General features: G+C 36.4%; 1 protein-coding gene across 1 annotated transcript in view; it reads left to right on the forward strand.

Moving 5' to 3' along the window:
• SBF2 (SET binding factor 2) overlaps positions 1-14089 on the forward strand; it is a 485589-nt gene that overhangs the window by 215308 nt on the left and 256192 nt on the right. Inside the window, exons 8-10 of the mRNA XM_027852565.1 lie at positions 10337-10469; positions 10739-10847; positions 12250-12363. Of these exons, the coding sequence (XP_027708366.1) occupies positions 10337-10469; positions 10739-10847; positions 12250-12363 (356 nt within the window). The remainder of the gene's footprint in view (positions 1-10336; positions 10470-10738; positions 10848-12249; positions 12364-14089) is intronic.

A 14089-nucleotide genomic window follows, 5' to 3' on the forward strand; every position in this document is an offset into this window, starting at 1 on the left:
CATCCATCTTTATCTGCTTCTATTAGTTCTTCCTGTTCCTACCAATTAAAATCATGTAATTAGTGACTTTTGAAGTGGGATTAGCTTTTGCAGCAGAAATGAAAAGATTCTGTGTTCCTGAAAGTAAAGTTTGAAAATACACAAGAAAGAACCAAGGATTCTGACAATTGTTCTCTTAAGTAGCATCTTTAAAGAGAACATTCTGTTTCTTGGATCAGAATAGTGAGCAGCTTACAACAGTAGGTTTATGGCAATGCAAAAGTCCTGGGTTTAGGAGCCTCTCAAATTATCTTTCTACTGAAGAATGAATGCTTGTAGCTGTTTTTCATAAACTCACAAAGTGATGTATCAGAATCTGATGCTTAAAGACATAAATGTGTAGCTGTTTGTGCCATTTTCCCTACGATGTTTCTGTCACTAGTCTTTCAATTTCCGTGCAACTATAATAAAAAAAAGTAAAATTACCCTTTTCTGTCTTGTAATACATATAGTAAAAATAGTTGGAGAATTTGGGGACCATAAGAAATCAGAATATATTTTGTGCCCTAGAAGAAGGAAATAGGATATTTAATTTTCTAGTACAACTATATCCACAATTATTTTCTTGAGTTTCATATCCCTTCTTTTGGGGACTGAAGCTAGCTTTAATACATGGCATCAGTTTTTGCTAGAGCACTGCATTTTGGAAACTACTTAGAGGTCATGCTGAGGCAGGGGATCTTCAGGGGATCCCAGTCCAGTTCAATTTCTCTGAGGACACAATGGAGAGGAAAGGCCTGCTGCAGAGTGTATGAGCTGAATCTTAAAGGAAGACAAGATTATGCTAGACAGAAGTAGAGAAGGAGACCATTCCAGTAATGGGAGATAGCAGCTGTTTACCAATGGTATAACCTGTGCCTTTCCCAACTCCACTGTTATCATCATTACCTCTTTGGAAGATGACATTTCCATATTCCTTGCTGTAGATACCATCTCTGTCACTGCTACAGTACAGTTCTTTAACTCCACTGCTTCTTTGGTCATTGCCTTTGACTCAGGACATCATTAAAAAAAAAATTCAACATTTAGAATCAAAAGATCATAAATCTAGAACTGGAAGGGACTTCACAATCCAACTCCTTCGTTTCACTGATGTGGAAACTGAGGTCCTAGGAGACTGAGAATCTGCCCAAGGTGCTCCAGACAGTAAGTACCGGAAGGTAGCTCCTTTGACTCTAGTAGATAGTGCATTTTCTGCTATACCACATCATCAGTTAATTACCCTCCAGTATGGGACACTGTGTCAGTTTCTGGAGATACAAATTTTCTTTACTAGCTCACAGTAGCAAGGGAAGGACAGATATGCAAATAATTTTGATCAAAGGAAAAGTGAAATTAGTACAAAGTAATATAAGAAATTTGTGGGAGAGATATTTTTGTCTGGGGATGGCAGGGAAGGCTTTATGAAGGAGGTAGTATCTGAATTGGGCCTTCAAAGGAGAGAGGGATTTAGACAGATGGTATGGAGGGAGACTATTCTAGGTAAAGTAGAGTGTGTGCCAAAGACATGGATACTGTATGATCAAAATAGGGGGCAGTGCTCAGTAGTTTAAGGTAAGGGTAGAATTAGTCTAAGTTGAAGCCTGATTGTGGAGGGACTCACAGGCTGCTATGAGAAGGCTGAGAAGAAAGAAAAATGCTTTCTTACTGGACCCTAACTCTCAAATCCATTTTAAAAAATACAACAAACTATATATATAGATATAGGAACCTCCCTCTAAGGATTGATTAACTAAGGTATCCTATATTGAATCAAAAGCTGAAATAACTTTCTAAGCTGTTTTCTTGCTCCCAGATTATCTTAATTGCATATCATTGTACTTTGACATTTAAGAAGTATCCCAAATATGCTTTCATTTCAGTATCAGTTAAACATTTCATCATCCTAGTCAGTTGCAAACAACTTGCAATGAGAGTTGTTTTCTTTAATATTACCATCACTATCCAGTGGACTTGTAGAATGTGACCACTGTAGATCATTAAATTCAAGTTGCATTTTTACAACTGTAGTTGTTGTTTTTTTTTTAATGGAGACATGCTTTCTTTCTTTTTTTAATTATTCTTACCTATTTTTTACGTTAGTTTTTTCAAATGTTCTTTTTCTTCTTCTACCCAGCAATGTATCCATTCTAACAAAGGTTTGTTGGGAGTTTTTAAAAAAGGAAAAAAATAGTTCAGCCAAACTAACTAACTCTAGGTCTGACCATGTCATATTCTATACCCATAGTTTCCCACCACTATAATAAAAGGACAGAGATGTATTTTCTCAACTCTTCTCCACTTATGCAGTCTGAGGTTTTTATTCTTTTTATTTATATTGTTTTAATCATTGTCAGTGTTGTTTTCCTAGTTTTGCCTATTTTATTCATCATCACTTCCCGTAAGTCTCCCTATGCTTTTCTGAATACTTCATTTCTTATAGCACAGTAATAGTCCATTATATTCATGTACCACAGTTTGCCCATTCTTCTAATCAGAGGGAATCTATTTTGTTTATAGTTCTTTACTACTGCAAAAAGGTGTTGCTAAAGATACTGTAATATACATGGAACCTTTCTATCTTTGGTCTTCTTTGCATCTATGCCTAGCACTGAGATTTCCGCACATGATCATTTTAGTTACTTTACTTAGCATAATTCTGAATTGCTTTCCAGAGTGGTTAGGCCAATTCACAGTTGTTTTTACATGTAATTGGGAAAAAATAAAATATTAAATATCCAAAAAAATTCGACAAGTAGGATTTTTATGTCACATGGCAGACAAGATGGCAGACTAAATATTTTCTCTCATCTTCTCTAACCTCTCTAAAATAGAAATTATATATAGAGATAAAGCAGTTTCAGCTGTCTCTACTGTCTAAGACACAAAAACTCAAATATGATAAAAATTTTGTGAACCAACAGCAGAGAAAGGCCAAAATTTCCTAACCTCTAATGAGTATCATGCAACTCCCTCTCCCACATCCCCAAAGATGCTCCAGGCAACAGGGTTGCACAAGCCAACCCACATCTTAAAAAATAATATATCTCTACACCCTAACCCCCTTTCGTTCTTCCTAATGCAATGGAGATCCAAACTTGAAAACAGCAGAAATTTGCTCAGGCCCCAGTAACCATGTGGCAACACTCTGTGCCACAGCAAAGCTCTTCAGACTAGTAGAGAAACAGAGGGAACAAGAAAGTACATATGTCTTCGCTGATAGAACTCAGCCCTACACTCTGATGCCCTCTCCCTTCCGCCTAATTTTATGAAGATCCAAACTCCAAAAAACAAAAATTTGCTCAGGTTGTGATAGTAGTTTCATAGGACTCTGTGCCAGTGGGTTACAGAACTGAGGAACAAAGGAAATGGGACAGAACACATGTAGGGAACTACACAGCACTCCACTAAAGGGCCCAGAATCCAGCTGCGGCCAGTCCTGTGCTGCCAGAAGTCATTTGGGACAGGCACTTAAAGCTGGTGCACTGTAAATTGCCCAGCATGGTAAGAGGCTGAGATGCTTTGAGATCCAACCATAAGTGCAACTGCCTTCAGAGGGGAGGAAGTCAGAAACTGAGCAATAGGGAAAAAGTAAGTGGTGAGGGCGGGGGGGCGGGGAAGAGACTGAAATTATCAAATATTTCAGGAGGAAAAAACTCAGAAGCTTTGAGTATCATCCCATAAACCGACAGGAAAAATATTAATAGCAGGAAGAAATATGGATGAATTTAGGCATCTCTGAGTAAATGCTACGAAACGAATGACAACGATTCAAAATCAGATGAGGGAGAGGACTCAGTGGATGTTGAAGAGAGAATGGAACCACAGCACAATGTTCCTGGATGGTTTGAAACAGAAACAAGCATTGTGACGACATGATCTGTGGCCTTCACAGAAATAATTATCCGAATAGAAAAAATTGTATCCATAATGGCATCTCACCAGAGAGAGTAAAGAGTGGGTAAATGATTATAAATGCAAATTTACTGAAGTGAAGAATAGTCTCACAGAAGAGAAATAAAAAAGCAATAACATTAAAAGAAAGCATGTTTTCCATACAAGCAAAACATAATGATCTCAAAGACATAATACATAGAGGCAAATGAAGGATTATAGGTCTCCCAGAACCCAAGGTTAAAAACCTGAACACTATAACAGAAAAAACTAATATAAGAAAACTTTGCAGAAATTCTTAACACAGAAAAATAAACTGTCAATTGAAAAAAATCTCCTCCCGGGGCGGGGGGGGGGAAACCTGACTGCAAATTCCAAGACATATAGTGGTTAAATTTAATAACTCCATTCATAAACAACAAATTCTGCAGGTGACCAGGAGGAAAACCTTCAAATACAAAGGAGAAAAAAAATCAAATCATAAGACAAATGACATGTGACAAATGACAAATCACAAGACACAAATCACTGCCCCTCCCATAAAATGTAAGAAGGAATGAAATAATAATATGTTCTAAAGAGCAGTGGAGCTCAAGATACAGTCCATAGTGATCTAACCTACAAATCTGAGCATAACTATAAACTAGAAATGATGGCTATTCAGTAGTGAAAAGTCATTTGAAACATTTTTAGAACAAAATCAGACCCGGGGAAATGCTTCTCAAATACCTTGGACAACAGAAATACAGAAAGTACAAAGATATACAATAACAAAGGACAACAACAAAATAACAACAGAGAGGTCATTAAAAGATTCTTTCAAAATGTACTCAGGGAGACAAGGTTGAAAGCATTAAGTCAAATAAAAATGATGGTGGAGAAATAGGCCTGAAATATCATGTACTAAACCTCACAACACTTCATCCAGAGGTGAATCAGTGTGTGTTTGTTTTTTCTTGTTGTTTTTATTGAACTAAATTATAAAATGGGAGAAATAAAAAGAGTAATCAGAATGTTTTATGCACAATTATATGCTGACAAAACTGAGAGCGCACAAAAAATTAGAAACTACCTCAAAAAATATAAAATATCTAAATTGACAGAAAACTGAATAGAGATGTTATATAACCCAATCTCCAAAAAGGAAAATAAATCTAGCTGTGAAAAAACTATCAAAGGAAGAAAAAACTCTAAGTACTAATGAGTTCACGGGAGAATTATGCCAAACTTAAAAAAAAATTAGTATTCATACTGTACAAGTATTTTCAAAATTTTAAGTAAGCACCCTACTAGAATCCTTTTACAAGACAAATATAGTCCTAATACCTAAACCAGGGAAGGACAAAACACAAAAGGGAAACTATAGACCAATATCATTAATGAATGTAATTTCAAAAATTTTAAACAGAATCCTGTCAAACAGACTACAGTGATTTATCCAAGAAATTATTCATGATGACTAGGTTGGATTTATATCACGGATGCAAGGATGGGTCAACATTAGGAAAACAATCAACATAATTAATCATTTTCAAAGCCAAAATATCCATGCCCCCATGATTATCTCAATAGATAGAGAAAATGTAAAGTCTTTGATGAATTACAACACTCATTTAGAAAAAAAAAATAAACCAGCAACCTACAAAATATTGGCAGAGAAGAATCTTTCTTAATGTCAAAAAATATATTTAAAACCCAAAGCAAGTATCATATATAATGGGGATGCACTAGAACTTTTTACATTAAATAAAGGAGTAACGCAAGGATGCATGCTCTACGCACTCTTATTCAACATAGTTATGGAAAAACTGGAAACAGCAATAAGGCGGGAGAAAGAAGGTAAAGGCACGAATATAGATAAAGAGGAGATAAGACTGTTCCTGTTTGCTGCTTATATGATGGTATACTTGGAAAATTCTAGGGAATCAGCAAAGATACTAATCAAGACAATAACTAGTTACAGGGTTGCAGGCCACAAAATAAATCCTTAAAAATCACCTACATTTCTATATAATGATAAAATCTAAGAGGCAATAATAGAAAAGCAAATCCCATTCCAAATAACTGTAAAGTGAATAAAGTATCTGGAGATCAATCCACCAGAGCACACAAACAACTTGTATAGATTCAGTTACAAAGGGGGTAGCTAGGTGGCGCGGTGGATAGAGCACTGGCCCTGGATTCAGGAGGACCTGAGTTTGAATCCGGCCCCAGACACATAGCACTCACTAGCTGTGTGACCCTGGGCAAGTCACTTAACCCCATTGCCTAGCTGGGAAAAAAAAAAAAAAGAAACATTCAATTACAAAGGGCTCCTTAAATAAGTAAAGAACACTTTGAATAGCTGAAGTAATATTAAGTGCTCATGCTAGACTGTGCCAGTATAATAGTGAATTTACAGTCTTAATGCTATACCAATCAAATAATCAATAGGGTATTTTATAGAACTTGATTAAATAATAACAAAAATCATTTGGAAAAACAAAGGATCTAGGATATCAAGGAGAATGATGAAATGAGCTAGAGGTGAAGGGAGAATAGCACTTTTAGTTCTCAAGCTATGTTATAAAGTAGCAGTCACTAAAACCATCTGGTATTGGTTAAAAAATAGAGTGGTAGCTTAGTGGAACAGACTAGACAAAGGGGAATCAAAAACAATGAAACTCAACAGAAAATATAAATTATTTAGGGAGAAAACACTGATGAAAACTGCTGGGGAACCTGGAAAGCAGTCTGGCAGTGATTAAACTTAAACCAATGCTTTATACTATGGTTCACAACACTTTCTAAATGGACGTGTAACCTTAATATTCAAGATTATACTATCAAAAATGTGAAGAGAATCAGATTATATACCTCTCACAGTTATAGGTAGGAGATGTATCTTAACCAAATAAGGGATAGACAGAAGATAAAATAGATAACTGATTATTTGCAACTGAAAAGATTTTGCAAAGACAAAAATAATGTTTCTAGGATAAGAAGGGAAGTGGTCAAATAGGGAAAAAAATCTTTGTTATCAAATTTCTCTAATAAAGGTTTAGTATCCAAGATAGATAGATAGATAGTTAATCACAATTCCCCCATAGTTAAATGTTATAAGGATATGAACATTTAGTTTTCAAATGAAGAATTGCAAACTATTTACAACCACATAAAAGAATACTACAAATCACTAATAATAAAATAAATTCAAATCAAAACAACTCTGAGGTTTTACCGCACACCCTGCAGATTGGCAAAAATCACAAAAAAAAAAGGCAGTAGTCAAAGTTGGGAAAGTTTGTGGGAAGATGGCCATTCTAATGCATTGTTAGTGGAGTTGTGAATTGGTACAAAGATTTTGGAAAGCAATTTGTTATATAAATAAAGTGATTAAGGTGTTTATACTCTTTGACCCAGGGATTCTATTACTGGACTTATATCCCAAGGAAGCAGTTGATAAAAGGAGAAATTCCCTATATACCCCCAACATACTTATAGCAGCCCTTTTTATGAAAGCAAAGAATTATAACTAAAGACGATACTCAGTGATTGGGGAATGGCTAAACAAATTGTGCCACATGAATGTAAAGGAATATTACTTTGCTGTAAGACATGATGAAGGTGATGAAGATAGAAAAGCAGGGAAAGAGCTACATGTACTGATACAGGTTGAAGTAAACAGAGCGAAGATAATAATGTACACAATGACTACAACATTGTAAATTAAAAGAACCATAACATATAAAAAAACTTAATGCTAAAAACTTATAAAGTACAAGCATATTTTAAAAGAAAAGCTATGAGAGGGTGTTCCCAGCCTACCCCTTTGCAGAGGTAGGAGGTCCACAGGTGTTGCAAACTCTATGTATTTTCTTACTTTTTCAGTGTATTGATTGGTCCTGGAACTAGACCATCATCACAGGGAAAAACGAAAACCTTTTATTAAAAAGTAAAAGTACTTTTATCACAACAAATGTATAAAAACTTAAGAACCACCTGACAGGAAGAGGGCAGGGTTCCCCGATTGTAGCCAATAGGGTCAATTACTCATCTAATGGTAGGGACAGTGTCATTTAAACATTTAATTTATATTTTGTATAATAACCAGGCAGTACTTTCATTCATTGAATGATAGTTATTGAGGTGGGGTGGGGGGTGGCTACATGCAAGGGCCCTTGCTAGGTGCTGTAGTGAATACAAGTAAGCAAAAAGACATTTGTTCACACAGATCTTACAGCACAAAGGAGAGATTAGACATATATTAATAACTATCGCAGAGGGAGTATGTAGAACTGTTTTTCCCCAGCATGAGAATTGGTATTATAGAAGGAGTTCTTGTTCTGAAGTCAGAGGTCCAGGGTTCAGGTCCTCTTTCTGAAGCATATCATCTGGTGGTCATGAGCAAGTCATTTAAACTTCCAGGGCCTTAGTTTTTTATCTGTAAGATGAGGAAGTTAGACTCAATACCATGTGAGTCTTTTCTAGGTCTAGACTTAAAATCTTAAGAGGTACAAAGTGCTTTGAGAATTCTTCCAATCAGGGAAAGACTTGGTGGATAAGGTGGCATTTGAACTGTGCTTTGGGATAGAGTTTAGGTATGGAGAGTAAGAGGTTGAAGGGTAGAATGTCATTGCAGACTAGACAACCTAAAGAAAGGCAGGAATGAAGAAAATTTCAGAGCATGTTCAAATTTGGTTAGAGCATTAAAGAGTGTAGAGGAGAATGATACTAGACGAGGCTGGAAATGTAGGGACCAAAATGTATGAAGCCTTGAATACCAGCATGACTAGTTTTTATTTTGTTTTATTTTGCCCAGAGCAGGAGGTATAGTAGAGAAGCACCAGGACTAAAGTCTGGAAAACCTGAGTCCAAATAGAGCCTCAGATATTTTCAAGCTATGAGGTCCTGGTCACTTAAGAGTGATCTGCTTCAGTTTCCTCAACTGTAAAATGGGGATCATGATAGCATTCACCTTTCAATGTTGTTGTGAGGATCAAACGATATAATATTTGGAAAGCATTTAGCACAGAGCCTGGAGCATGGTAGACACTTAATAAATGCTTGTTTCCTTCCTTCCTCCTTCCCTCCCTCCCTCCCTCCCTCCCTTCCTTGCTTTCTTCCTTCCTTCCTTCCTTCTTTTTTTTCCATATCCTCAAGCTTTTCTCGTTCAATAAGAGTATTTACTGTACAAATCATTCCTAAGGCTGCTTCTCTCTCTGATTCAGCTCAGCTCAGCAGCTCCTTTCTGGACCTGCTCTGTTTGGCTCAGAATCTTCTTCTTCTTCTTTAACTTAAAGCTTAAAGCTTAAAATTATTTATTGGTTAGTTGGTTGGTTCATTTGTTTATGGTTTACACTCCAAACTAGTTATAAAAGCACTTTATTTATTGATTGGTTGGTTGGTTGGTTGGTTTATTTATTTATGATTTAGAGGCCCAGCTTCTTGTTATTGTTGTTTAGTCATTCAGTTATGTCTGACTCTTTGTGACTTCATGAAACATAGAATATTGTCCATGGGGTTTTCTTGGCAAATGTTTGCCTTTTCCTTCTCCAATGGATCATTTTTTTATCAGAATTCTCCACTATGAGTTATCTGTCCTGGGTAACCTCAGCTACACAAGCCTCTGCCACAATGAGGCAATGATCCAGGAGGGAACCCAACTAGTTATATACAAAGGCACTGGTCATGTTGTTTGGTTTTTATTTTAAAGGCAGTGGAACGGGATTGAAGGAATCACATTGAAAGTTTTCCAGTGTGAGGTGTTCTGATCAGAACTGTAATCTGACAGCCGCATTCAGAATGAATTGGAACAGGAATGATTGCATGGAGAGCACCCAGTTAGAAGGCTCCATGAAAGAGATATGAAGGTCTTTAACCCAACTGGTGGCTGCAGACAAGGAAAAATATTTCTATCAATACTTTTTAATAAGAGTGGTTCTGTTTTTCAAAGAGCTAACTTGTATTTGTACTTTTTAAGACCATTTCTGAGTCTCATCTCTTTAGTGATTACTACTACTGCACGTTTCAAAAAAAAAGAAACAAAACTCTTCTGTCTCACTTAATCTGCTAATACCCCAGGCTTGTAAAGAAGCATCATTATTTCCATGTACTTTTTTAGTAACATTGGTTATCACTATTCAAAAACATAGACTGGATTGTGGAAATCAAGTTTAAGAAAGCATAATAAAGAGTATACAGACTATAATAAAACAGTGAGTGTTGTACTGATTTGAAGGATTAGGCAAACTAAACTGACCATTTTAAAAAAACAGCAAATTCATTGGCTTTCTGCCACTTAGAATTGTACCGCATATTTTCCTACAATGATTCCAAGAGCACTGATTTCTCCTTCTTGTCATTTTAATCTCCCTCTTCTCTGTTGGCAGTGTGTTTGAGGTATGTACATGCATGTGGTAAAATTGTGTTCTTCTCTTTTCAGGAATCCAAAATGTCCTCAGCCTCTTTTGTGCTGTACTCACAGAAAACAAGGTTCTCTTTCATTCCACCAGTTTCCAGAGACTTAGTGATGCTTGCAGAGCACTAGAGTCTTTAATGTTTCCTCTTAAATATAGGTGAGCTTTTATTAACTGGCCTCAATGTTTATTCTCAATTTATATACTCACTGACTATAAAGTTTATGAAGGAATTTCAGCTAAATAATATAGTTAAATCTGAGCCACTTACATGTGTCTCACTGAAGGTTATGCAACAAACTGACTCATAATTTTGAACACTGTCACTGATGAAATTCTAGGCCACATTGAAGAAATTATAAAGAAAAATGTATGCAAAATGAAAAAGAGAAAATATACTTAATGTGATTTTCAAAAATTACTCCTAGTTATCCTTATATCCCTATTCTTCCGGCTCAATTATTGGAAGTTCTAAGTTCACCAACACCTTTCATTATTGGAGTTCATTCTGTCTTTCGTACTGAAGTCCATGAACTTGTAAGTATTCACATTTACAATTACTATCGTTATTTAAAAATTATACCATATCTCTTTGTTTCCAGTGATACCTTTAATTTAGTGTTAGGATGTTTCTGTTTAATTCTCAATAAAAATGGTGATGATAAGAAAGGATGATAGGATCCACTTGAACTTATAACTGTCTATATTGCCTTACACCTGCTAGAATCAGTGCTACTGGAAATAAGTCTATTCATTTAATTAATTTCTTCTCTCATAGAATGATAAGTTTATATTATTCACTAATGGCATAATAAAATTGATATCTTATTATCTATATCACAGTTAAACAACAATAATAACCTCCATCAGATCCATCAAGAAAGATGGATTTGAAGTTCCTTGGCAAATGTCCTGGTTATCAACACATTGTCAACAGTCTCTAGAACATAATAAACACTTTTTATATGCTTGTTGCCTTCCCACCTGAGATGAGATGCCTACCTGTCTTCATTTGAAGTCGTTATTACTTGTCAGTAAATAATTATGTGATTGAATCTTGCAAATGATATTAACAGAGATGGTGTAGCAATAACAAATAACATAGAGAAAGTAGTTCGATTCCTGTTTTCCATCTATCCAGGATTTCACAGGTTCTGTCAAGACTTTCTTGCTGGAAAAAGGCCCTCATACCATATTTATCTTCTAAGTCCTTTGTGAAACTATACAACAGAAAGGGCCAAAGTTAAAGTCTTCTCTTTGATCAACAAAGATTTCCTTCCCAGATGTAGTATTCATATTAAGTTTGCAGATGACACAATTATAAAAGCAGGTGACAAAAAACTAGGAAGACTATCAATATATTAGAAATGAAAATTCAGAAAGATTTTGATAGGTTAGAATGTGGAGAAAAACTAATAAAATGAAACTTTTTCTTTGATACCTCACTGGTCCACGATTTCATCAATGCAAGTACTCCCTCCGCCAATAGAGATCACAAGGAGCCCAGCTGGTCATTGAATGGTGCATACATTTTGTCTCTAGGACTGTACCCCACATCTTTCTGTCTTGGGTGAACCTACAGAACCTACAGAACCATGGACTCTCAAGAATCCAGGGTTCTTACCATGCTACAGTGAGACTCCAGAGTAGGATTTTTATGAAGAATTTTTACATGAGGTTATCAAAATACCAGTTTGATTAATGTTAACCTAAAATACTTGAAAATTCTGTTTTCTTAATTAGGTAAATAGATTCCTTTTCTATCTCATTTATACTGTTCCATGTGCTTATTATTAGTAGGATATCCAGGACCTCAGTCTAATTGATTAGTAATTTTGAATAATGACATACAATGGAATAAATTTTATAATTTATTAATTTATATTTTTACATTAACATATGATCAGTTTCAGTTTTGGTTTATTTTTGTTTCCTCCAGTTAGATGTAATCATTGCCGATTTGGATGGAGGCACTATTAAAATCCCTGAATGTATTCACCTCTCTCTACTCCCAGAACCACTGTTACATCAGACACAAATGGCCCTTTCTCTGGTATGTCATATTTTTAATGGTGATTTTGTTTGCAAAATGAAATCAAATGGGCATTGGATACCTATTTAGGTGAACACTATAGTTTCCAGATTCTGAATGGATATTAATCGGTGAATAATTGCATAACACAGCATGCCACAGTGGATGGAGCTAGAATTGCTGTTTGGGAGACCTCGATACACATCCAGCCTCAGACCTTTACTGTGATCCCAGGCAAGCCCCTTCACCTTGCTAAACCTCAGTTTCCTCATCTGTCAGTGAGGAGAATCATCACATCTACCTCACAGGGATACTATGAGGATCAAGTCAGATAATATCCTGTATGTAAAAACTCCTCACCAAACACATCCAGTCAGTCACCAAGTCTTGTCATTTCAACCTCCACAACTTTTCTCATACCTGGCAGTTTTCTCTATTCACATAGCCAGAACCCGTGTCCCAGGCCTAGGCACTTCTCCCCTGGGCTCTGGCAGGGGCTGTCTACTTTGTCTTTCTGCCTCAAGTCTCTCCCCTTTCCAGCTGACTATCCATACAGCTGCCTGAAGCACAAGTCCCACCATGGTTTTTCTGTACTCTGTAAGCTCTAAGGGCTCCAGGGTCCAGTGCAGACTCCTCTCTTCAGCATTTAAGGCTCTTCACAACCTTGCTGCAACTTTGTCTCCTAGCCTTATTACACACACCTGCCCTCCAGCCCCTTCTGTAATGCAGTTACATTGGCCTTTCTGTCCCTCTCCCATGCCAGCCTATTTCCTAATTCTGTGCCTTTGCCTCAGCAGTCACTCCTGCCTGCAGGGCCCTCCTTTTGTTTCACCTCAGAGAACTCCTAGTTTCCTCCCAGCTCAGCTCCAGCATTACCTTCTCCATGAAGACTCCCCTGATGCCCTCAGTGCCAGGGGCTCCTCTCCACCCACACTTGAAAAAAATAACCTCTCTGCCTTATGTCTACACTTCTGTATGTATGTCATCTCCCTCAATCAAGTGTGAGCTCCTTGGGCGGGGGAAGGCGAGGAGGAGGGGCAGGTCCTGTTTTATTTTTGTCTTTTTGTTCCCAGCACCCACCACAGTGCCTGACATTTAAGAAATGCTGGGTGACGGATATCTATTTTTCTTTCCAACCTTAGAGCACTATATAAATGTGCTCTTTATTTTATGTCAGTTTTCTTAGCTATATTTGTCAAATGTAGGTTCTCCTCTCTCCCACCCTAGGGATGTCTACCATTAGACGTAAATAAGTATATGTATGTAAAATTATTTTGTACATACTTCTGTTTATCAGTTCTTTCTCTGGATGCAAATAGTGTCTTTCTTCATATGTCCTTTATAGTTCATTTGGGTTTTTATAATAGACAAAATTATTTTATTCTCTCAAAGTCATTCTTAAAGCAGTATTGCTTTTACCTTATACAATGTTGTCTTGGTTATGCTCATTTTACTCTTCATTATTTTGTGTAAGGCTTTCCATGTTTTTCTAAAATCATTGAGTCCATCATTTCTTACAGCACAGCAGTATTCTATCACAATCATATACCACAACTTGTTTATCCATTTGCCAATTGATGGGCATCACTACAATTTCCAGTTCCTTGCCACCACAGAGAAAGCTGCTGTAAACATTTTAGAAACATATAGGTTCTTTTCATTTTTCCCTAATCATCTTTGGAAATAGACCAAGTAGTGGTGTTGCTGGGTTAAAGGGTAGTTAAATAAGTCTTTGAACATAATTCTA

This window comes from Vombatus ursinus, unplaced genomic scaffold (assembly GCF_900497805.2).
Source record: "Vombatus ursinus unplaced genomic scaffold, bare-nosed wombat genome assembly UNPS02009770.1, whole genome shotgun sequence".
NCBI classification, from domain to species: Eukaryota; Metazoa; Chordata; class Mammalia; order Diprotodontia; family Vombatidae; genus Vombatus; species Vombatus ursinus.